The 26,319-nt window shown below is 38.4% G+C and overlaps 2 protein-coding genes across 2 annotated transcripts; one reads left to right on the top strand and one right to left on the bottom strand.

The window, feature by feature from the left end:
- Positions 1-1,086: 1,086 nt before the first annotated feature.
- On the bottom strand, positions 1,087-11,015 carry LOC135476269 (uncharacterized). The gene is made up of 7 exons (XM_064756249.1): positions 10,532-11,015; positions 9,178-9,273; positions 7,886-7,941; positions 6,354-6,410; positions 3,852-3,975; positions 3,085-3,257; positions 1,087-1,344 (listed from the first exon to the last, which is right to left on the bottom strand). The coding sequence occupies exons 1-7, from the start codon at positions 10,569-10,571 to the stop codon at positions 1,285-1,287; spliced, it is 606 nt and encodes a 201-aa protein (XP_064612319.1). The 5' UTR covers positions 10,572-11,015; the 3' UTR covers positions 1,087-1,284.
- Positions 11,016-11,115: 100 nt separating this feature from the next.
- LOC135476967 (carboxypeptidase D-like) lies at positions 11,116-26,276 on the top strand. The gene is made up of 5 exons (XM_064757114.1): positions 11,116-12,053; positions 24,049-24,191; positions 24,502-24,671; positions 25,658-25,777; positions 26,207-26,276. The coding sequence occupies exons 1-5, from the start codon at positions 11,225-11,227 to the stop codon at positions 26,274-26,276; spliced, it is 1,332 nt and encodes a 443-aa protein (XP_064613184.1). The 5' UTR covers positions 11,116-11,224.
- Positions 26,277-26,319: the final 43 nt, after the last annotated feature.

The following is a 26,319-nucleotide window of genomic DNA, read 5'->3' as shown; positions in this document are numbered from 1 at the left end:
TTAAAACCTGTAAATGCATATTCTAACATTTCTAAATTTCTGATTTATCCATAAAAATAAGTTATGTCTTACACCCTACAATTATGTCTTACACCCTATTCATGAAACTTGAACCAGAAATAATAACTTTAACAATATGTATTTATATTCATTACATCAAAACAGGGAAGTATACTTAATTAAATGAATATAACTTTCTGTGATACAGTCTCTTATTTATATATTTAAAGCCTTTGAATATTGCATTCCTACAGCATGCGAATGTTCAAAGAAAAATCCGACATCTTATAGTCAAGAAATAACACCCACAGCTAGAGTGTTTCTGTCATGATACATGAACATCCACAGCTAGGGTGTTTCTGTCATGACACAGGACCACCCACGGCTGGTGAGTTTCTGCCATGACACAGGTACACCCATGCCTGGTGAGTTTCTGCCATGACACAGGTACACCCACAGCTGGCATGTTTCTGTAATGACACAGGTACACCCACAGCTGGCATGTTTCTGTAATGACACAGGAACACCCATAGCTGGCACGTTGCTGTAATGACACAGGAACACCCACAGCTGGCATGTTTCTGTAATGACACAGGAACACCCACAGCTGGCACGTTGCTGTAATGACACAGGAACACCCACAGCTGCCATGTTTCTGTAATGACACAGGAACACACACAGCTGGCATGTTTTTGTAATGACACAGGAACACCCACAGATGGCATGTTGCTTTAATGAAACAGGAACACCCACAGCTGGGGTGTTTTTGTAATGACACAGGAACACCCACAGCTGGCGTGTTTCTGTAATGACACAGGAACACCCACAGCTGGCGTGTTTCTGTAATGACACAGGAACACCCACAGCTGGGGTGTTTCTGTAATGACACAGGAACACCCACAGCTGGGGTGTTTCTGTAATGACACAGGAACACCTGTGAACACCTTCAATATCAGCTGTGGGTGTTCCTGTGTCATTACAGAAACACCCCAGCTGTGTGTGTTCCTGTGTCATTACAGAAACACCCCAGCTGATATTGAATACAACCCTGATTTATACCAATAATATCAAAAAATAACTGTGGTATTAAGGGAGTTCATTCCGAATAACAAAAACAGTAAAAAGTCTCATGGTAGGCCAATTAAATATCTTATTTAAAAAACTGAAAATATAAAGGAATGTGTAAAATGCTGACAAAATTACGAGATAACCACTGAATAATATCAAGCTGTCACCACACCCGTTATGGTACAGATACTCATGTGTTTAGGAGTCTGTCAAGCATTATCTATTGGGGGAATGTTGATTTAACAGGAAACAGATGTAATCTGTGAGGCAGTAGATCTGTAACAAACAACAAGACACATGTAAGGGTTGCCTAGACTGGAAAATAAAACTGAAACAAGAATAACACTGGGAAACTGCATGAGATCTGATAAAAACTGGTACGAAAGAGATCGCCTGTATGAGACACATAAATGCAAAACTTCAGCTCACTGCATAAAGAATTGAAATCATAACTTTTTAAAATTACGTTAGAGAGTATGCTCACAGAGCATCAGCGTGAACATCCTTCTTGTGTCATTGTGCTTTATAAATATGTAAAACTTTAGGTCAATACCTTTATAAGACACCGCCCACAACATTTCGTTTAAAAATGATTTTTATACACAATACACTAAGTCAGGAATTCAGTAATTTATGGTACATAATAGGTACACCCAGAATCAATGATGGAATATTCCCCTCGTGCTATTCTGCTCTACATGTGTTCAAATTCTGAGCTCAATACATGCAATACTTTCTGGGATGCCATCCCTAATATTTTGTTCAACCCTGATTCTTATACACAAGACACTAAGTCAGGAATTCAGTAATTTACAGTACATAATAGGTACACCCGGAATCAACGATGGAACATCCCCCTCGTGCTATTCTGCTCTCTATGTGAGCAATCCCTGAGCTCAACACCTGCAGTACTTTTTGGAAAACCACCCCTAGCATTTTGTTTAACATTGATTCTTATACACAATACACTAAGTCAGGAATTCAGTAATTTAAGATACTTAACAGGTACACCTGGAATCAACGATGGAATGTTCCCCTTGTGTTATTCTGCTCTACATGTGAACAAACCCTCAGTTCAATGTATGTAGTACTTTTGAGATACAACCCCTAGCATTTTGTTTAACATTGATTCTTATACACAATACACTAAGTCAGGAATTCAGTAATTTAAGGTACTTACTATGTACACATGGAACCAACGATGGAACACCAAACTCATGTTATTCTGCTCTACATGTGTTCAAATCCTGAGCTCAATACATGTAATACTTTTTGAGATACCACCCCTAACATTTTGTTTAACATTGTTTTCTCTATTATTGCACACGGACGCTGACGCAGAGTACGACATAAGCTACGCCTGTGCACAGGAGAGCGAAAAATCCCAAAAGTGCACGTATAATATACTTTATACTAACATACACAGGTGAAAACAGATACACGAAATCATGAACACAGCATTTGTGGACTGTATTTTGCTTAAATATCTCAACAGTTTCGAATTCATTCAGATTTTTGTACTTTGGCTTTTAAAGATGCATCTATTTCCTGCATGAACTGGATTGAAAAGCAACAATACTGTGTGATCCCTAAAATGACCGATGCTAAAATGATAATTTCAATATAGATTAAATGATTTTTATTAAAACCTTTTATGGGTTAGTTCAGCTATTTCTTTTTTTTTTAATCAAACCTCCTACAGCACGAGCTTAATGAGGAAGGCCCATCAACATTAAATGTAACGTCTATCTTGATTTACTGATTGACGGGATCAGTGTTTGATGACATCTTACGAATATAACTTATGCCATGACGGTTCATTTTAAATGGTGGAAAAATCCAGTGCCCAGAGTAACCCAGTGACCTCTGTATTACAGTTCTTAACTCTGACGGTTTGCAGTCAAAGAAACGGATGTTTGTGATACTTCATGAGATTTTCTTGCTTGTAAAATGCGCTTTGGGGATAAAATTATAGGTAATACTACAAAAACGACCATCGTAACAGCTCTGTCTTACCTCCACGGCCAGGCACAGTACCCTTCCCATCACCAAGCCCGCCATCACCCCTAACTGTCCCCAGAGCGGCATATCAAGACTCTCTGTCAGAAAACTACACTGGTACGCATACAGCCAGATAGGCAAAATATGCAAACTACCTATGGCCACAATGCCCATTGGGGTTTTGAATCCTGTAGATAAATGATTACGAATGCATGTGTTAATGAATCACTTTTCAAAATGCATGTAAATTAAGTGAGTCACTTGTGTAGCCATTCCTAAATGTTTATTGTTTCATCAGTGATTTTTATTTTTTGCAAGGGTTCAACTCCAGCTCATGCTGGATTCCTCTCCGGCTGTACATGGGAAGGCCTGCTAGAAACCTGTGGATGGTCCTGAGTTTCCCCCCGGGCTCTGCTTGGTTTCCTCCCATCATAATGCTGGCTGTCGCATAAGTGAAATATACGACATATAAACACATCAATCAAAAAAATAAATATTTTATAAGGCCAAATATATCAAAAACACACTTATAGTGCTGCCTCATAAGCACACCATTTTGAAGACACCAGACACCTGACATGATGCCACACCCAGTCATGTACGCTGATATCAGGTCTAGCCAATACAAAGGCCTATTCCTGCTTTGTTGAAAATGTATTCTGTGGTTAGAGTCACATTTTTATCACTGAGCCATCTTCTGCTTCCCACTGAATAAGTGAAAATTTAATACAAAATTTGAGTACAAAAGTACAAATCAGAGATAAAAACAAAAGCTCGCTAACCTTTTGCCATAACCATCCTTGCAAACCACGGTGCTTCGTCAAATGAAGACTTCCAGTTTGGGCCTCGTGAGTGGGTGCTGATGAATGTCATCCATTCCACTGCTATCACATAATAACCCCATTGCTGATAAGAAAAACAATGTAGTACATTATGTAGTTCAAGAGATCAGCAGCTTCTGTATACATATAATAAACAGAAGCTTTCTGTGATTCAAACAAGGTTCTCTATGATACAAACAAGGTTTTCCGTGATTCAAACAAGGTTCTCTATGATTTAAACAAGGTTGTCTGTGATTCAAACAAGGCTGTCTGTGATTCAAACAAGGTCGTCTGTGATTCAAACAAGGTCGTCTGTGATTCAAACAAGGTTCTCTATGATTCAAACAAGGTTCTCTATGATTCAAACAAGGTCGTCTGTGATTCAAACAAGGTTCTCTTTGATTTTCAAAAAGCTTTCTGTGATTCAAAGGCAGTTCTCTGTGATACAAACAAGGTTTTCCATGATTCAAACAAAGCTCTCTATGACTCAAACAAGGTTCTCTGTGATTCACAAAGGGCTTTTTTATGATTCAAAGAAGGCTCTCTATGACTCAAACAAGGTTCTCTATGATTCCCAAAGGGCTTTTTATGATTCAAAGAAGGCTCTCTATGACAAAAACAAGGTTCTCTGTGATTCAAACAAGGTTCTCTGTGATTCAAACAAGGCTCTCCATGATTCAAACAAGGCTCTCCATGATTCAAACAAGGCTCTCCATGAATTAGACGCCATTAGATGAATATCAGTGGAAGACAAGTGGTCTTCAATGAATTAGACGCCATTAGATGAATATTAGTGGAAGACAAGTGGTCTTCAATGAATTAGACGCCATTAGATGAATATCAGTGGAAGACAAGTGGTCTTCAATGAATTAGACGCCATTAGACGAATATTAGTGGAAGACAAGTGGTCTTCAATGAATTAGACGCCATTAGACGAATATTAGTGGAAGACAAGTGGTCTTCAATGAATTAGACGCCATTAGATGAATATTAGTGGAAGACAAGTGGTCTTCAATGAATTAGACGCCTTTAACTGAATATTAGTGGAAGACAAGTGGTCTTCAATGAATTAGACGCCATTAGATGAATATTAGTGGAAGACAAGTGGTCTTCAATGAATTAGACGCCTTTAACTGAATATTAGTGGAAGACAAGTGGTCTTCAATGGATTAGATGCCATAAAGAGTGAGCGTGGAGAAATTTTATAATTTTACTAGTGTGTTCAGGACCTTCGGAGAAACATGGAATAATTTGCTCAGGACATTCAACAAATAGTGGAATAGTCTGCCCTGAACCTTCAGGGAATAATGGCATAGTCTGCTCTGAACCTTCACGGAATATGGAATAGTCTGCTCTGAACCTGCAGGGAATAATGGAATAGTCTGCTCTGAACCTGCAGGGAACAATGGAATAGTCTGCTCTGAACCTTCAGGGAATAATGGAATAGTCTGCTCTGAACCTGCAGGGAATATGGAATAGTCTGCCCTGAACCTTCAGGGAATAATGGCATAGTCTGCTCTGAACCTGCAGGGAATATGGAATAGTCTGCTCTGAACCTTCACGGAATATGGAATAGTCTGCTCTGAACCTTCACGGAATATGGAATAGTCTGCTCTGAACCTTCAGGGAATATGGAATAGTCTGCTCTGAACCTTCAGGGAATATGGAATAGTCTGCTCTGAACCTGCAGGGAATAATGGAATAGTCTGCTCTGAACCTTCAGGGAATATGGAATAGTCTGCTCTGAACCTTCAGGGAATAATGGAATAGTCTGCTCTGAACCTTCAGGGAATATGGAATAGTCTGCTCTGAACCTGCAGGGAATAATGGAATAGTCTGCTCTGAACCTTCAGGGAATAATGGAATAGTCTGCTCTGAACCTTCAGGGAATAATGGTGTAGTCTGCTCTGGATCTTCAGGGAATAATGGAATAGTCTGCTCTGAACCTGCAGGGAATAATGGAATAGTCTGCTCTGGATCTTCAGGGAATAATGGTATAGCCTGCTATGGACTGTCAAGGAATACGGAATAGTCTACTATGGACTGTCAAGGAATACAGAATAGTCTGCTATGGACTGTCAAGGAATACGGAATAGTCTGCTATGGACTGTCAAGGACTACAGAATAGCCTGCTATGGACTGTCAAGGAATACAGAATAGTCTGCTATGGACTGTCAAGGAATACAGAATAGTCTGCTATAGACCTTTAGGGAATAATGCAATAAACAGTTCTGGACTTTCATTGAATAATGGAATAGTCTGCTCTAGACCTTCAGGGAATAATGGTATGTTCTGAATTGGGTTTTCAGGTGAATCCCAAGGATGGGATTGAACCCTCCCATTGCAACTGTAGGGCAGGACAGTTAACCACTCAACCATGACCGACACTACACTATCGCCAATGTCACCATTACTGTAACACAGTGTGAAGAAAAAACTTGGATATTCCAGAAATTAACTTACATTGTATACTGCAGACCAGACCATGCCTCTGGAGATTAGATCTATCACCACATCAAACTGAAATCGAAAAAAAAAAAAAAAAGCAAAAATGTTGTCAGTAATTGCAGCTATTAAAGCATTAAGTTGTAACTATGTAAAGAGGAGTTACTTTTCGATGCTTCCTAATTCTGTGGTCGCATGCCAAGACAGAACAGTAACTAAAGGTCACCAATGAAATTACTGAGAGTTCATAGCTCTGGTTTCCTCTCCCATTGTACCTGGGAAAGTCTGGTAGCAACCAGCACATGGTTGTGGGTTTCTCACTGGATCTGCCTGGTTCCCTCCCACAGTCCACCTGGTTCCCTATCACAATAATGCTGGCAGCCATTGTATAAAAGTGAAATATTCTTGAGTGTGGCGTAAAACACCAATCAAATAAAGAAATGAACAAATACAACGGATATGTATTGTAATGCAACAGATTATTATTGATAGGTATCTGACTGTAAGAAGTCGTCACCCCTGTAAAGTACGAGGGGAGAGATTGGTACATCTCTGTCAAGCAGGTAATAATTTGTCTGTGTTCGTTTCACTCTCCATCTGTCTTTCACTTAGCAGCTTTACAGATAAAGTTATGTGGAGATTCAGATGAAATTTTGTTTACAGTCTGGCACAGCTGGGCTATGTACCAATCCATTAAATTTTGGAGGGTAAATCTGACTCAGGATTCAGAGCGTTGAACTTTTGGCAAAATTTTTCACCACTGACAGAGTATTGTCCCCTTGTCTGTAGACTGAGGGTTTGTACATTTAACTGTGTCAGAGGTTTGTGCTCTTGGAGTTGCTTCAAGATGGTAGATCACTTTAATTCAAAAACTTAATGTCATCATGTTGTGAATAGGTATTTTACTTCAAGTAATTAAATATAAGAACAAAATGAAAGAGACATTATAATCACTGATAATTTATTTACTAATATGAACATATCATAAATAAATTATCATAATCAGTCATAAATTAGTAATCTATTATAATTGGGTATTTAGTGATACTGATGCCTAAATTATGAACATCTAGAAATGAATCACTTAATCATTGTTAATAAACATGAGCATTTGTTTACATAAATAAAATAATTCACATGCCTATACTAAATTATCTAGTAGCCATAAATATATACTGACAAAGTTTCCATACATGTAAATCTTTGCTATTTCTTAATCAATGTAAAACACACTGCTTCAGCAAATGAAATAAATATTTTTTATCATTGAAATACATTTTGTAGGAAAATTTTTTTTTTCAAGAAATGCCCATGAAAATAAAAATTTGTAGAGTGTTTCAATTCATATTACTATATAAAAGGTTAACAAACTTTTTAATGGTGTCATATCCACTTTTCGCTTTTCGGTGAAATCAAAACACAATTCCCATTTATCCAAGGAATTCAATTCTTCCAAAAGCCTTAGTTAATACATAACAATTCAAACTAGCAATCAAAAAGAAACACCCGTCACATCTCATGAGGTTGATAGCGTTATACGCATTTCTTACCCATGCCCCAAAAACGGAGATCTGGTTCAGTTTTCTGGCAGCTAATCCATCAACACCTACAAATAAACATGGCAAGCAAAAAATTTTATTCTACACAACATCTTTCTTCAGCAAACCTCAAAAGCATAATACAGTCAGCAAACATTTAATCACTGAAAGGGGTTAAACTTAAGATTGAAGTATTGTTCAGCATTCTTATCATCAGGCATATGCGTCTTGTCCATTCTCATTTTATTCTGGTCGGTATATGAAGCTGTTCGAAATTTTCACATATCCTGAATTCTTGCTTCCTTATTTTGGGTGTTAAAGCCTAGCTGCTCTATTATTCCTTAATGTAGCCTCTCACACTGGTACTTAAGTTTGATCTGCCAGTTTTATGCCATCGTTGCTTAGTGCCATACTCAGAAATTTTTGATTACGGTTTATGTTTGGGTGAAGAAAACCGGAGTGACTAGAAAACCACCAGCCTTGGGCAAATTACTGACAAACTCTCCCACATGTGAAAACACATACACACACACCACAGTGGTGAAAGTCAAGAGGTCAAGAGGTCAGACTGCCTAATTTGACCTAACCACCGAATTAAGATTGGCCCTTGGATGTTTTGGTTAAAGGTGCAAGCCTACTCTAGTAAGTGACAAGTTAACACAGCGAGCCAGTACTAGGGTTGTCTATGGCGAGATATGGGTCTTGTCTGGATAACATTGTATTTAAGGTAATTCTTGGTTATGACAGACTTGCTCCTACTGCCCCTGGCAATCTCTCCAAAACTGAATTCGTCAGAGTGCCAGATTACTGTTTACCGCTTGTAGTTTACTGTTTGCTGATCTAGTAGTATGTATATATGTATGTATGTTTGGGGTTTAACATCTTACTTAACAATTTTTCAGTCATATGATGACAATGAGCCATTAGATATGTGTACATATATAGTGTCTTTGTGTGGCAGGGTGAGTCCATACTGCCAAAGTGCTGCCGCCACTGAAGTATCATGCTGAAGACACCAGGCATGACACCCCACCCAGTCTCATTATACCAACACCGGGTCAACCAGTCATGTTTCCTTACTCTAACCTCTTAGTGCTGAGCACCAAGCGAGGCAGCAGAAAGTACCATTTTGAAAGTCTTTGGACTGACTCAACCCAGGTTTGATCCTGAGGTCTCTTGACTTCGAGGGACCTCACTGTAGCAGTAATTAAGATCATTGCTAAGGAGGCACATGCCGTAACCAGAAAAAACTCAAAGTAACATGCAAAGTACACTTCGATTGAAAAGACATTAAGTGCACCCACCATCAAGAAGTGCTGCTAGGCTGTAGACAGAGATGAAATATAATGGCTGTGAGGTCAAAAACGATGATGTGAGCACCAAAGCAAGTCTGATGTAGCCTGAAACAATAAGAATATCAAATTCAATTTTTGAATACAAACATAAAATAGGAACATTATTAAAACCTCTACTCAACAATTACTCTTAATTATGCAATCTATATTACTGTTAAGCATACTTAAATAAAAATGTAAAAGGATATATGAAAAGGAACTATGAGCAAAGATTATGCTTCTATGCCAAATGAAGAAAATTATTTCTTATTTTAAGAAATTATTGCAAAAAATAATTTTCATTTTGGGGGTATTTTTAATTACTGTTAATTACCCCTCTATATTATGCATATTTTCCAAAGATCAGATTTTTTCCAGAAATTACGTCATCGCTGATCTTACTTAGAACTTGGGGAACACCCATGAAGTGCCCCGAGCCCGATGAACCGTGTCACTAGAGTGTGGGCAAGGTGACCTGTCCACAGATACTGTGACATGTACACAGATATTGCACGGCTTCTTCAGGCCAGATTGGTGCCCCTTCCTCGCCCTTTGTTTGTTTTTGGTCTGTTCCCACATCCCAGCCCCCATTCAGCCAGACCTGTTTGGTCTGTCCCGCACAGAGTTCTTTTTAAACAGGGATCATCGTTGACGTCACCACTACAAGCTAGTTACTTTCCGGACTGACCTCTGGGGCCTTAAGAAAACTGTACTTGGAAGCAATTCCCCCCTCCCCCCTCTTTCAAGTGAAAACTTGATTTGTTTGTACTGTTATATGTTATTACACATCATAATCTGCACATAAAGGAATAAAACCAAAGCGTTTCATGTATTCTTTAGGAATTAAGTTAAGCAAAGGCTTAGAGGCTTCTGAAAAATGGCTGATGTGTAGTTCTGTCACCTCTGAAAATAGCTTTACTTGAGTAATATGCAGTGCCAAGCAGACCACATCGATTTATTTGATTTATTTATTTGATTGGTGTTTCACACTGTACTTAAGAATAAAGTACAGCGTGAAGGGAGGTATATGACATAAGTCAGCCTTATGGGGCTAAGTTCACATAAAATCATTTCAGTAAGTATGCAGTTACAGAGGCCTATATATATGTACAATATATTTTTTGCACAAGTATATAATTTATTTATTTATCTGATTGGTGTTTTACGCCGAACTGAAGAACATTTCACTTATATGACGGAGGCCAGCATTTTGGTGGGAGGAAAGCAGCCAGAGCCTGGGGGACACCCATGACCATCTGCAGGTTGTTGCCTGACCCATGACCTGGATTTAAACTCATAATAAATATAAAAATTATTATCTCACCAATAATATTAGGAACATATAATAACACCTCCCTCCCCATCTCTGTGGCAATGTGCAACTTGTTTTGTCCAAAACCTCCACTTCATTGATACGCCCACTCGATCCGTTGTTTGTGTATTGTATCAGCTTATCTCCACTTTCAAATCGCTTAGTCATTTAAAGACTACAAATTCTCGATATAAACTCATATTTCCATGTCAATGCATGGAAAATGCAGACTGCAACAAATGTAAGCTTTTTGAGATGATTAGCTCATGCTAATGAAGAAAGATCTACTGTCAAACGATGATCGATTCTTCTCCTTGCAACATCATGCAGTACAGGTGTTTGTTCAGTGAAACTGACAGCTATTTGTGGTGACCCGCCCTCTCGTACGTGGACCTGCAGAGTGAAGAGCTCCCACAGTTTCCAAATTCCATCCGTTTATCACGTAGATTAGTTTTTCATCTAACAGTCGTGATTGGAATAAGGTTTTAAGGCTCGTGTAGACAGATGTCAACCCGGATTTACATCATGCGAGCAACTCGAAAGACAAAACCGCGTGTCTGTTGTTGTGAACGCGATTCCTAACCTGACCTGTGACCTAGAAAAGACACTGCCCTTTAACCCAGAAACGTACAGGCCAATGAAATTCGCTTCCTGTTCATGAGCGTGTCAAGGGAATGGCGGTGAGTAGAGACATTTAACGTCAGAATGGCCGAGAAACTACACATACTTTTAGCCATTACTTTTCTCCTGTGTTGTCCTTCGACTTCAACTGTGATACAAGAGGGCGATGAAGGTATAGACTTCTCGAAATACACGCATCATGGTAATTTAACGGCGCTTTTCCAAGGTTTGACAGTTCGCTACCCGGAGTTAGCACGTCTCCATTCGGTAGGGAAGAGTTTATATGACCGAGAACTTTGGGCTTTACAAATATCAGACCGGGTTGATTCCGTGGAACCTGGTGAACCGATGTTTAAATATGTCGGGAATATGCATGGAAATGAAGCTGTGGGCAGACAAATGCTGGTTTATTTGGCGCAGTACTTGTTGTCAAATTACGGAAAGGACGAAAGAGTTACCCATATTGTGGATACCACGAACATATTTATTATGCCCTCTATGAACCCAGATGGATTCGAAACTGCTAAGGAACACAGTTGTTTCGGGTCGGTCGGACGAGGCAACAGCAAACAGGTTGATCTGAATCGCAATTTTCCAGATCAGTTTCAAGTGCCGAGTTATAACCTTCCAATCCAGCCAGAAACTCAAGCCATGATAGACTGGATTCAGTCTAACAAGTTTGTCCTCTCTGCTAATTTACACGGCGGAAGTGTGGTTGCTAGTTACCCGTTTGATGATTCAGCCAAGCACATTCAGGATGGTGTGTACAGTTCAGCGCCGGACGACAAGGTGTTTAAGCTTCTGGCGAGGACGTATGCCACGAACCATCGCACCATGTTTACGGGTACAGTGTGCAAAGATGATGACTTTCCAGGCGGAATTACGAACGGAGCAGATTGGTATGACGTACCAGGTAATGTATGCGATCATGTCTTTTGTGTTATACATGTATATAAATATGTGTGTCATAACTATTGATTAAACCATAATGGTTGAAGGATTTCACTTTGTGGGTCACACCAGGATTCGAACTCTGGTCTCAACAGCTGAAGTGCAGCTCTCCACTAACTCAGCCAAAGGGAAATTCCCTCAAGCTACTGCTAGTATAAGCACTGGAAAACTGCTTCAGTTACACTTCTCCCTGCTTAAATCCTTTCTGTCTTCCAAAATACACCCATGTCCACAGACCCAGAGCCCTATGCTTCATGGAACCATTTTGGTCACGGCACCAGTGAAATGGTTTAAGGATTTCACTACATGGGTCACACCAGGATTCGAACTCGGGTCCCAGCAGCTGAAGTCCAGTAGTCTGCCAACTGAGCTAAAGGGATATTCCCACTAGCTATTGGTAGTATAAACTCTGTTAAGCAGCTCCCGTTGCAAAACAGTTAGATTAAGGAAAAGGAAAGTTTAGCAATCCATTGGAAATTTTCCACCTCAGGTGATAGTGACAGTCATATTGAAAGCCTCTCTACATTCATATACAATGTCATCCTTTTATTATTGAGCTTAAAAGTTTTGAGTTCAGCCCCCTTTTTGAGCAATTCAAATACCAGTTGTATAATAACCCTTATAGTTTCCGTACTTGTCGACAAGCTGTAGAACTTGGCTTTGATTTCATATGAAAATATATGTGTTAGGGTGTCTCCATTACTTAATGCTAAATTGGTGAATGGTACGGCATTGCTAGAAGCTGACAAGTGTGGTAGTGGTAAACCAGTGGGGAGATAGAGCTAAAAAGCCTTTATGTACATTTACCTTCTCATCATCATTTCTTATTCTCACCACATTGGCAACAAGTTTTACTACATGTACATGGTCATCAATGGGAAGGTCTGGCGGCAACCTGCAGATGGTTGTGGGTTACCCCCGGGCTGTTCCCGCTTACATTCCACCATAATGCTGGCCGCCATCGTATGAGTGGAATATTCTTGAGTATGGCATAAATTTGCTTTGTTTTTGTAATACCGTAATGACATTCGTTGTCACTATAAGCATTAAATGTGAGATTCTGACTTAAACATCATCTAGACCATGGAACCTAGCATTGGCTAAAAGACATACTTGCACATACGTAGGCATTTTGATAAGACTGATAATATGGTGACCAAGATAAAAAATCAATACACATGTTTGTATATGTGTTCATTTTTTTAGATTTAAATGTATATATTAAAATGTCAGTATTTAAACTGTTCAGTGTGCAGAGTAAATCATACCTTCATTCAGCTGATCTAAGAATAAATATAGATCTTAAGGTAAATGTTTACAAACTTTCAGAAGAGCTGTCAGTGCCAAGTACATATAGACGTAAGCAAAGTTTGACAAGACATAACGTTAGCCACCCTAAGCATAAGCAACAAATACCAACCTGTCAAATACAGTGTGTACATGTAAGCAAATCATGTATTGGTCAGTTGAGGAAGTGCGTCACCAATCAAAGGCTAGCTTACTCTGGTGACAGGATATAAAACAGGAGGTCAAATGTGATGAGTAAGATCAATGGTGTAAGCTGAGCTGTGTTCTAGAACAGTGGATTACACTGACATCGGACAGTAGAGGTCAATCTATGAGGTCAATCTGTGCATATGACGATAAATGACATAAAATTTACCCAGAATAAATTGCAAACTTTGCCTGATTCTGAGAGTTCTGTTGATCACAGAAAGATGTTTTTGAAGTTTGTTCGTAGGGTAGAATGATGTCCTGCAGAAGGAATGTAAATTACATGTCTTTTAAACATGAAAGGTAATATTTTATGATATTTACTTGTCTAAAAGTGCACTTTTTGGGGCAAAATTTAAAGTTATTGACTGCGTGTACATGGTACATAACCTAGTATGGTCTCAGCTTTACTTAGAGCTGGTTTCTGGTCCAATTTACCACCTGCAGAAAATTGTTCTTATCTTTATAACTTGAGCCTGTTCTGATGTTTAGTACAATGTGAATCCCTAGGCAATTTGGTCCTAAAACAATCACTGGTAAACCCTCTTCTACATGTACATGTACCACAATCCAAGCCTTAAAACTTTTGAATCAAGAATTTAAACAAACACTCCCCATGTTTTAGATTTGGGCTTCTGACAAGGCTGGAAATTTCAATCTAAAACATGGCAGACGTTGTTTTGTTGTCTGAGACTAGAGCTTGGCTGTATACAATGTAGAGACTTGGCCAGCTGGGCTAGTGCATACCCTGTTATGACTGTACATGTAGCGGAATAGAACTTTATGCTGAGTGAAAGGCATTTCCAGCCACAAGAATTCAGCAAGCACCAAGAAAGCCCCATACATGTACATGTTGTATGTATCAGCCTGTACACAAAGTGCCCTGGGGGACCTCCGTGGCTCAGTTGGTTAGCGCGCTAGCGCAGCGTAATGACCCAGGAGTCTCTCACCAATGCAGTCGCTGTGAGTTCAAGTCCGGCTTATGCTTGCTTCCTCTCCGGCTGTACGTGGGAAGTTCTGTAAGCAACGTGCAGATGGTCATGGGTTTCCTCCGGGCTCTGCACAGTTTCCTCCCACTCCCAATTGGTTTCTGCAGCATGGTGTTTGAGTGAGGTAATATAGAATTCGTGTCTGCAGCATGGTGGTTTCAAAGATTACCCCTGTTAGCATTAGGACTAAGGTACATGCAGGTGCTACAAGGAAATCCTCTCATGGTGGTTTCAATGAGTAGTCAGTACCCATGCCAGCATTAGGACTAAGATAGCTGCTAGAAAGACACCCTGCTGTAATATTATAACCAAAACATTCATATGGTCAAAGGGCACACTTGTATGGTTTTTGGAAAGCTGAAATATATATTTATGTGTGTACATAAAGTTGTATCTGTATTATATAAGTCCATGTACATAGTAATCACATGTGTATCACATTATCAGCCAGAAAAGAAATTTACCCTCAACAAAACAAAGGAACAAATCTTCTGGTATATCAAAAACTAGTTTAGCATAATGTGTTTTTTCAATGGTTTGCAACTCAACAACTTCAAGCTATGGCATGCATGGATTTGCACATGTTTAACTGTTTTCTCTTCAGCCTGTCTCATATTTTGCAAATCCCTATCTTTTAATTGTGTTTCTTTCTTAGTATTTAGATTTGTTGTTATGGCGTGTTGATTTCTGTAGCGTTACTGTGTAGCAGTCATGGATTCTAAACATGCCTGTTACAGATCAGCTTCCTCATTGTTTGTGAATGATGCAAACTGTTGCTTCAAAAATGTGGCAAAATCATGGAATGTAAACAGTAAGCTCAGACATGAATTGTTATTCTCGCTGTATTAAATTTGCCAGTTTGCTTTCATCAGCATGTGCCAAATTTATAAAAAAATTGACATGCCAACTGATGAGATCCCGTCGACATGATATTAAATTCTTTGATCAAAGCCTCGGGGAGTTTTGTGTACTGCCTGTGTGTATTCGCTTTGTATCAGTTCTCTGGATGAATTCTATCTCCGTTTGAAATCCAGAGATGCCAAGTGGGGTCTTCTAAACATTCACTTGTGATATGTAAATAGGTACACCTGGGTTCTCTGTATAACAGGCTTTTTTTTTTAACAGAAGTTTTATTTCCAGGTGCCGATAAAGATGTGTGTGTGTTTGCACCATTGATTTTGGTCATTTGCCAGAGAACAACATGTACTTTGTATAAACATCTGCTTTTTGTGGGCACAAAAAACAGAGTTAATACGAAGTACCTGTAAAAAACCTATATAAGATCTTGTGTTAAACTACATTTCAGAATTTTCCTTGCCACAATAAAATTCTTTTACAACTTTGGTAAGTAATTATACACTGTGGTTTATATATGGTGGCGTAATCATTTGATAGAGTTGGAAACTCAAGGACATTGGCTGTCGTAATGCAGGTTCAAAAAATGCACTGTACGAATACATGGACGTGAATGACCCATGGCTCATGTATGTCATTACTTGCTAAAATGGGTTCTGCGCTCATTTGTGTTGATTACTTGCTGATGAAAACCTAGTTGAATAAAAGCAATGACGTTAATGTATTTCATTCCTTTGTGTGTGATATACAGTATTCTTAGATTTTAATCAACCCCGGTAGCCAGCATGTTCATTCATAAATAATGAATGAATAAAGATTTTCACATAAACTCTGTTGCCAGTATTGACATACAGGGACATACTGCTGCTGTGGGTGGTTTTAGTTTAATGCTGATCTGCATAACATTTTGACAACCATGAATTTGGTACTAACCAAGTGACAGTTCTCAATTTAGCCACATGTTGGTTGACAAAAACACAGGCAGAGGTCAAATTGAGGTTGAACATGAATTTATAAAAAAATAGCAGAAATTTAAACAGGATCAGCTCAGATTGTTTGAATCTAAGGTTGTTTGCTAAAGATATCATTAGTTTTGTAGTTGAAGGTAAAAATAGAAGAAAAAAAATTGCAGTGTACTTTACTGTGTATTTATTTAGTAAGAAAATATTTAACTTGGAGAACTGACACAGAAGTACATGTGTATTGATCGCTGTCAGTTTTTGGTGTTATGATGAGGAACACTTTGGATATCATAAGGCAAATAAAGAATGGTGAAAATGCTGTGAATGAGTCATTTTTATCTCCTGATAAATAATAATACATTAACAAGAGTCTTATGGATAAAAACTTCTGAGTTTGTTAGTAAATTATGGTCAATGATATAGTAACTACGTGTATAAATACAGTTGTGAAATGTGACACAAGATTGAAACGGCAAACTTTGTATTACTGCATTTACAGGTGTTTTACATACATGTATATACCAAAATGTTGTGCTTAATTTATTATTCGTAAGGATCGTTTTAAATCACTACCACTTTCCAACTTCTGTTTTCATGCCTCTCAGAACAGAGAACATTTTATTTCATTAATAATAAAAAAGTTCTTGGCTGGTGGAAGATAAGGTAGATGAAAGTCCTTGCCGAATTGTTGCCACTGGCAGACATTTCAATCCTTGTGGCCTTGTCTTGCATAATGAGGATTCGACATGTATTTGTTTTGTGATGTTTGTTAAGTATAACAAGAACTAGAAGATTGTTGCTTAGAGGTCAGATCATGGGAGTTTCCCTGATGAACTCTTTCTTTTTGGACGAAGGAAAACAATACAGGATGGAGGCTTTGCTTTTTACTTTTGCAAAACAGATCCACTTGAAAAGGAACAATATTTTATATATTTAGGAAATAAAAAGAATATCTGATAATCTTGTTACTCAGTTCAAAGTAAGAAGCAGGTCAGACTTTTTTTGAGTGCTTGTTGGGTCTAAGCAGAAGATGTGTGGTTGGACCTGTACCTACACTATAGATGTAATGTCACAAGTACATGTTGACTTGTGTGCCAGATGAAATTTGGGACATGGTTTCTAAAATTTGTCTAAATTATGAATTTGTCTTACAAATTATACCATATTTTTTTTATTTTAAAATGGTATTTTATTTTCACTTTTCTTCTTTTTTGACTTTTCATGTTTGCTGTTAGTTATGAATAATCAGATAGCTGTCAGTCTGATTTCCCTGCAGGAATTGCAGCCTTTCTTTTGAAGCAAAAACATATGATTGACATGATTGCTACTACATTGTACACGTCCTTGTTGTTTGTAAAAATTTACAGATAACCTGAAAATATCAGTGGATCTTCTGCCAGCTCAGTGAACATTCTAGCATGAAAAAACATGTTCTGGATGAAAACAATTTTTAACTGTCGTGAACAGATGTGCTTTTCAGCATGAATTGTAACTATTCTTGTTTTTTGACAGTTTTTGTTTTCTCTTTCTGTATTTTTTTTTTATTTGTGATCTCATACATATATTTGATCGTGTTTGGTATTTATACTCAAAATGGCCCTGCATGAATAAGAATAAATGAAATAATTAACTTTTGTCAGAGGCCTTCTGTAGCAATACATGAAATTGAAGTATTGTATACAGTTGCTTTTTTAGAACAGGAAAATAAGTCAATATTACATTGTAGATCGCTGTATATATCCACTTTATGGCCAAAAAACAGGATTGTTTGTTGGATTTTGTATAGCACAGTTAATTCCTCAGAGCATTACACTTTTAGTCTAAAATGAAAACATGACTAGTATGATGAATATATTATTAGTATTATTTTGTATTTCTATGGCTGTCAAAGACTGAATCAGCTGTAATGTATTAGCCTCGAATGCTCAGAGGGAGCTTTTAGGGCTGTTGCTCCTAAGTTTGTCAGGTACATTGTGCATGATGCACTTGACGAAAACCTGTTGTTTTGTCCAAATTCTCTCTGCCGTCCTCCACTCATAAACCTGATTGTTCTCGAATATTAAGTGAAATACTTTTCACTTCACGCTTAAACCTAAATGAAAACGAAATATAAAATACATTGTATCTTTATAGAATAGGATAGTTTTGACCCCCAAATGTAACTCCGTGTAGTCATCGGGCTTTGAGGGCATCAAAACTGACCTATTCGTAGAACATTCCAGGAGTCTGAAGCCCAGTCCAAATACAGTGATTAGAAAATCCAAGAGCCTTCCAGAAACAGCTGCGTAAGGGTTTTGGCTGATGCTTTTGTGTGGCCAGTTAAGCCTGGTTTATTGAGTCGAGGTGAAATGCTTATGTCTGGAGTTGATCCCAACAAAGAATGTGTCCTGAACTGTTTACCTAGATTTCTTTGATCAAGACATGGCTGACTGGGTTAGCTGCTACCCCTCTGCTACCCATTAGTTACCCAGAAGACGTCCTGGTTTACTCAGTATTCTTATTGATAGACACTGTATTCCTAAAGCATAGCACCGAATGCCATTGTCTTTGTGGACATACTTCCTACATTTTATGAAGCGCTCAAAACACATTTTGATCTTCAACTTAATATTTGCCCTGAAAATTAACCAGAAAAAGTACATTTTTAGCACCTTACATTGTAAGTGATAAAATGTCTCTGGAACGAGCTTTAAATTTTTCAGTAGAATATAACCATGTGGCTGTCAAAAAAATGTAAATAATAAAAATAAAAACACTTTCCAGGTCTAAGATCAAAAGAACTCTCAGAATCAAGAAAAATGGGTAACTTAGCCGTTGAAAAAATTTGAGGACGTTGTACTTCCTGGCATGATTGGTCCTCGTTTGGCTGTGTACAGTTATGTGTAGGCGTAGCGTAGATTCTTAAAGTTAAGAATTTTCAATCCAACGCTGTCCTTGAGAGTTTGCCGAAGCTCCTTTGATCAAGCCTGGGCTGGCTGTTTAATCTCTATGTCCATGCCAGATATCTACAGTTCTTGCTAATCTTTATCTGGCAGGTTTCCTGAGCAGTTCAGGCCACTATGTCCACAAATACACAACAGAATGTCAATGTTTGCCCCCTAAATGGTACATCTAACAGTGAACTCAGTGCCCACCTGAACCCTCCAACATTAGAACACATTTCACTCTGTGAAAAAGTACTGTATATTGCAAAAAAAAAAAGAACAGCAAAATTAGATATAAATGGGGAAGAAAATTAGACAAAATTGTATAAACAAAAAGAAAACATGCATTTAAAGCACTGATGCAGGTATAGAATACATGTATATGAAAGGAGCAGAGCAAAATTTTCATGCAAAATTATGCATACATGAAAACAAAACAGAAGAAGGGAAAATTGAGGAAAATTACATAAACAGAAACAAAACATATTACATGCATTTATATCGAAATAAATCCTGGAACACACATGTATTTACAAAAAATACAGAATTAAATATAAATAAAAAAAAATTAAGCAAAATTATATAAATTAAAAATAGTAATGTTTAAATTAAAAACACTGGTACACCTAAGGTGTATTTACAGGTATACATGTAGTTTTCTTTAATCATTGAATCTGTACATGGTACATCAAGGTTGAATCCAGTTTCGATTTCTGTGAGGAAATGTATTTAATGAGAAAGTAAAAACACATTTTATGTCTTAAGGCACCAGTATGACCCATTAGATGTACAAGTAGCATACTGTGAAAATGCACATTTGTTTTGTGGGCAAACTCAGCACAGGCGGGAGGCTGTACTGTATATATATAGTGTATATCAGAATGTACATGTATAGTCGTAGAAAAAACCTGTTTGGTGGGCATGTTATTGAATTTATTGATCCTTTTAGCCCTTTCTCTGCTATCACCTTCACTTAAGTACACTTTATAAAACTTGATGACATTTATACAACGGATTTCATTAAGGTAAGGATGATAACACAGGTGTATGAATGGATGACCTGTCTGGCTCTTGGAGACAGTTGAATCTTGTGACACGTGTGGGTGAATTTCACATATAGGCCTTAGGGCCGCTTTCACAAAGCTTCGTAAATCAGTTTTTCCTAGCTTTTCTCGTAAACGGGATCACTTTATGGCACTATAACCTGAACCACATCTTTCACGAAAAATAAGCTACGAGAAATATGACTTATATCAGAGTTTTGTGAAAGTGGCCCTTGAGTTGTAATAAACCACTTCATTAAGGCATGTTTGAATCAGTAATTAAAACATTTCCGATGATCAGATGGTCTATGGAAATGGGCTACCACATCAGGCCTTTCGTCTTTGAACAGCTGTGTGCTTGTCACACCACTTTTTGAAGACCAGGAGGTGGATTTGTGCACCTAGATTCTTCCTCCCCAAACATACGTTGCTTTTGTCATATATGTTTTTCTGACACACCTAGACTTTGAAGGACTGCAACATTTTTACCAGTGGTAAATTCTGATTCAAATTTTATCCAAGACGTGGGGGCCTCCTTGGCTCAGTCAGTTAGCGCACTAGTGCAGCATAATGGTCTAGGATTCTCTCACCAATGGGGTCTCTGTGAGGTGAAGTCCAGCTCATGCTGGCTTCCTCTCCGACCGTAAGTGGGAAGGTCCGACAGCAGCCTGCGGATGGTTGTGGGTTTCCACCGGGCTCTGCCCGGTTTCCTCCGACCATAATGCAGGCTGCCGTCGTATAAGTGAAATATTCTTGAGGAGGGCGTAAAACACCAATCAAAAAAATAAATAAATAAATCCAAGACGTGTTACATTTTGTTATTTTTTTTTTTTTATCTCCTGAGTTTGAATGTATTCTAGCTTGACAGCACACAATATTTATGGACAAGACTTACGCTACATATTGTATTTCTAATCGATGTTATCAAACTTAATTGAAATTTGGAATGTGCGTCTTGCCAACGGCTCTGCAGAGATTTGTAATCAGCTTTAATATGGCAGTATGTCATTGTGATAAGAGCATTTATATATTGCTCCGTGTCAAAGACTTACAACATATCAGAGTGGATAGAGCTGCCAAATGTTACATGAACATATAGAGCCTGTACAGTAGATAACACGTAACATGTATGTGAGATATACCCTGTGTTGGCAATATTCACCAAGATCCACGGGCATATTCCTGAGTCATTTTCTGATGGGGAATATCCATTCTATACATATCTTATACAAGTAAAATAGATACGTACAACATACTTCCGGGACTACTTTTATAGTTTCAGAATCATTTATTTTGTTGATTGCGTGAAATTTTTTCCGTATTAAATGTGCAGTCGCCTACACGATTCAAATGTTTGAGAATTCAGGTCACATACATGTGCATGTAAGTGATATACATGGATGTCCTTGTACAGGTCCTGTAACCAAGGACACCTGTTGCCATAGCGTCCTAATTACTGTGCACCTGGCATAACCTTAGGTCAACATGTTTACATTAGCATCCAGTCCAAAGTATAATGAGATTTTGTGAGATCGATCAAGATGAATGAAAGCAGCACTGATCAGATTCTTTGGAAGGCTTAAAAAGCTATCATTAAAATGAAAAGCCTATAAATGTTCAATACAATTTTTTGTAATGAAACACTTCATGAAGGCATCTTTGCGTTAGTAATTGAATTAATAAATTTCGGATCGTCTGTTGAAAACAGACTTCAAACACTAGGCCTGTGTCTTTGTTTTTGAACAGGTGTGTAATTATCACATTCCACATATCAAGATGAGATTGCCTATCTAAATTTATTCTGGCCAGAGTTTTGCTTTTTTTTTCAGGTGTATTTTACTAGACTTTGTAAAAATTGTCAGGAATGCATTAGAGTAGATGTTGAAGGAGCAACATTTTTACGCAAGTTAAGTTCTGAACTTAAGTTTATCCACTGACACATGTTAGTAATAGACTATAATGTTATATACCCAGTACAGGGCCAAGTATCACGAAGCTCTCTTAACGTTACCAGCTTGCAACAACCATGATGACGTAATGTAATTGTTTGTACAGTGAACAAGTCCTACTGCAGGACCATAACTGTACCATCTGACATGTACCACTGTAGTGTGCTTGTATGTACAGTGAACAAGTCCTACTGCAGGACCATAACTGTACCATCCCAAATGTACCATTGTAGTGTGCTTGTATATACAGTGAACAAGTCCTACTGCAGGGCCATAACTGTACCATCTCACATGTACCATTGTAGTGTGCTTGTATGTACAGTGAACAAGTCCTACTGCAGGACCATAACTGTACTATCCCAAATGTACCATTGTAGTGTGCTTGTATGTACAGTGAACAAGTCCTACTGCAGGGCCATAACTGTACCATCTCACATGTACCATTGTAGTGTACTTGTATGTACAGTGAACAAGTCCTACTGCAGGACCATAACTATACCATCCCGCATGTAGCATTGTTAATTCATTCATTCTGCTGTGGTTCAGGAGATTTGTCACCACCTAAAACATGTGCAAAAACCTCTCTGATGTTAGATAATAGAAGCTTCTTGAGTATGTCCTTGAACACAATCAGATAAGTCAGTATACGTTATATGTGCACATACAGGGACGTGAACACAATTTAGGGGTGCAGATATGATGTTCTGCCCGACAGCAGACCCTGGGATCACGAAATGATCTTAGACTTAAGTCAAAATTTAACATCACTTTTAAAATTGCTATTTTTAATGTAACAAAGTCAAAATATTGCTTGACAGTGTAACCTGTGGATAAATTATTGTACAACAAATTTCAAATAAAGTAATGGAAAGGAACGTACAGTTCCAACTTCAATGATTAAAATTATGACTTAAGGCTAATATCTCTTCAAGATCCCAGGGGTGGTACTCTGACGCCATTTTATTGTCATCAACTCTTCCTTTCCCAGCTGATAATAATAACAACGCCAAAAGACAGAGTGACAATACAGTAGAAATAGATGTACTATAACATTGTAGATATTACCATAAATTTTTAATGGAACAATGACATGAGATCCTGTTTACACTAGTGCCACCTCATGGGATTGAAAAATATTGCACCTCCCCCTTGTGTTCGGCATTCAGAAATTCCTGTACCCAAAACCCCAGGCACTAGTCAGGCTACATTTCTGAACATTTAGTTCTGAATTTATAGTTAAGGTTCACATATTGCATTTAAACTTTAACACTCTTTTTTTCTGGAAAGATGAGGTACCCGAGATTCTTGGCCAAAAAATCTGTTTTTGCTAATCAGATAAAATTTTCTGTATTTAACAACATGAACAAGAATAGCGCAATTATTATTGATTATTGTCATTCACAAAATACTAGAATCATAAATATCTGTTCTATTTCTAGTGTTAAAATGATTCAAAAGTTAAATAACAATATAATGGTTGTATATAAATTTTAGGAACTTTATTACCAGTTTTGATTGGTATTATGTGCACAGGTGAGGCTGATATTTTGTGACAGGTAATTACTTTGGCTATTCTTAAATAATTCCTTTGGATTTGTGCTAATTGTTTTTTTTTTTTTGTTGTTTTTTTTACGAAAAATCTTCAGTATACATGTAATCCTCTTTCAGAAGGCATTGATGTTACATGTTCGCATATATTTGCAATCATCACTGATTTGTTGTCATGTTTACCTGTTGACAGGTGGAATGCAGGACTATAACTATCTCCATAGCAACTGTTTTGAGATCACCTTGGAGCTGTCCTGTTGTAAATATCCCGATCACGGAATCCTGTATGAGGAATGGCTCAACAACAAAGAGTCACTCTTGGCCTACCTGGAAATGGTTAGTGTTTAGCTAATTTATTCAACTGACCCAAGCCTCCCACCAATGCGGTTGCTGTGAGTTTGAGACCAGTTCATGCTGACTCCTTGTCCGATCGTATGTGGGAAGGCCTGCCAACAACTTGCGGATGGTTGTTAGGTCAGGGCACGGTTTCCTTCCACCATAACGCTTCTGCTCACATATAAGTAAAAATATTTTTGAGTACTTCAATCAAATAAATAAATAAATAGACACAAAAGTATGTTATAGATTAATTATTTTAGATGAGGTTTCATATTTCTCCTCAGTCTTGAGTTTTCCTACTGTTTAGGTACACATCGGCGTGAATGGCTTCATCACGGACAAGTCCACAGGGAAGGGCATCCCTGACGCGACCATTTCCGTGGATGGCATCAAGCATAATGTGACGTCCGCAGGATTTGGTGACTACTGGCGTCTCCTGGTGCCAGGGGCTTACACAGTCAGAGTGTCCGCAGAGGGGTGAGTAGTCTGGCTGAGTGAACAAAAAGATGTCTTAGCAGGTGGTTGTGGGTGTGGGGTATAATGATAGACAGTATCCTTGTTGATCCATGTTGAGTTTTGTAACACGAGTTGATAATTCACAGTAATGTGAGTGGATAAGGAGTTGACAGTAATGTGAGTGGATGAGGAGTTGACAGTAATGTGAGTGGATGAGGAGTTGACAGTAATGTGAGTGGATGAGGAGTTGACAGTAATGTGAGTGGATAAGGAGTTGACAGTAATGTGAGTGGATAAGGAGTTGACAGTAATGTGAGTGGATAAGTTGACAGTAATGTGAGTGGATGAGGAGTTGACAGTAATGTGAGTGGATGAGGAGTTGACAGTAATGTGAGTGGATAAGGAGTTGACAGTAATGTGAGTGGATGAGGAGTTGACAGTAATGTGAGTGAATGAGGAGTTGACAGTACTGTGAGTGGATGAGGAGTTCACAGCAATGTGAGTGAGTTGATAATAATACTAGTTGATAATTCACAGTAATGTGAGTGGATAAGGAGTTGACAGTAATGTGAGTGGATGAGGAGTTGACAGTAATGTGAGTGGATGAGGAGTTGACAGTAATGTGAGTGGATGAGGAATTGACAGTAATGTGAGTGGATAAGGAGTTGACAGTAATGTGAGTGGATAAGGAGTTGACAGTAATGTGAGTGAGTAAGGAGTTGACAGTAATGTGAGTGGATGAGGAGTTGACAGTAATGTGAGTTGATAATGAATTTTGCCTTTCACAAGTATGACACATGTTATACATAAGAAAGTTTGCTAATAGCTTGTAAAAGGTAAATGGGTTACTGCGGTTTTCACCACCCTTGATGCTGACTGGACTGGCTGTTGTGAAATGAATGAAAAATTCAAGGATTTGGTATCTGTGAGTGTTTAATCCTTATGATGCACTCATTTAACACCTGTGTGACCGATTTAGTTCAATTTTACATCTTCTTCCCCCTCAGGTATGTGGTTGACTCTCAGGAAGTGGTGGTGCCTGAGGGGCCAGGCCTACAGGTTAACTTCACCCTGACACCTGTCACAGGTGTGTCAGCTCAGCTCATGGACAACACTGTGAACATCAGGTAAGGATCTGTGTGTGGAGTTAGGAACAGGAAAGCCGCCCTTGTCTGCTGTACCATAGCATACACAACCACCCTAGATTTGTAGTTTCCCATCCCAATCCATGATCTGTGATGTGATATGGTCAGATCTCAACTGAGACATGTCAAGTAGCTTGTGATCTGCCAGACTTGACCAATAGTACTTTCTGCCCCTTTCGAAAACTGTAATTACGATGTTCCTGGGTCTAACATGCTGCCTCAGTAAAGCCAGTGTAACAATCAAACATACATGGGGTACAATCTGTCATCCATGTTTGTTATCCATAAGCACGCCAGTTCTTCAGTAAGAACGGGTGGTATTATCGTATGTGCCATTGTCTGTCTTGGCATTATTACTACTATCTTTTCTTTATCTGTATAAATTGCTTGATTTCTTGTTTTTATCACCAGAGCAGATGGCAGGGGAGGGGGAAGGGGACGGGGAGGGGGTGTGCTATGCACTAATTGTTCTTTAATCTAACCTGCTGCTAAGTTGCTGATCATTTCACTTATGATTCCTTCTG

The sequence above is a fragment of the Liolophura sinensis genome, chromosome 10 (assembly GCF_032854445.1).
Source record: "Liolophura sinensis isolate JHLJ2023 chromosome 10, CUHK_Ljap_v2, whole genome shotgun sequence".
Classification (NCBI taxonomy): Eukaryota; Metazoa; Mollusca; class Polyplacophora; order Chitonida; family Chitonidae; genus Liolophura; species Liolophura sinensis.
The sequence above is the reverse complement of the archived record's forward strand: the minus strand, read 5'-3'. Positions and strand labels throughout refer to the sequence as shown.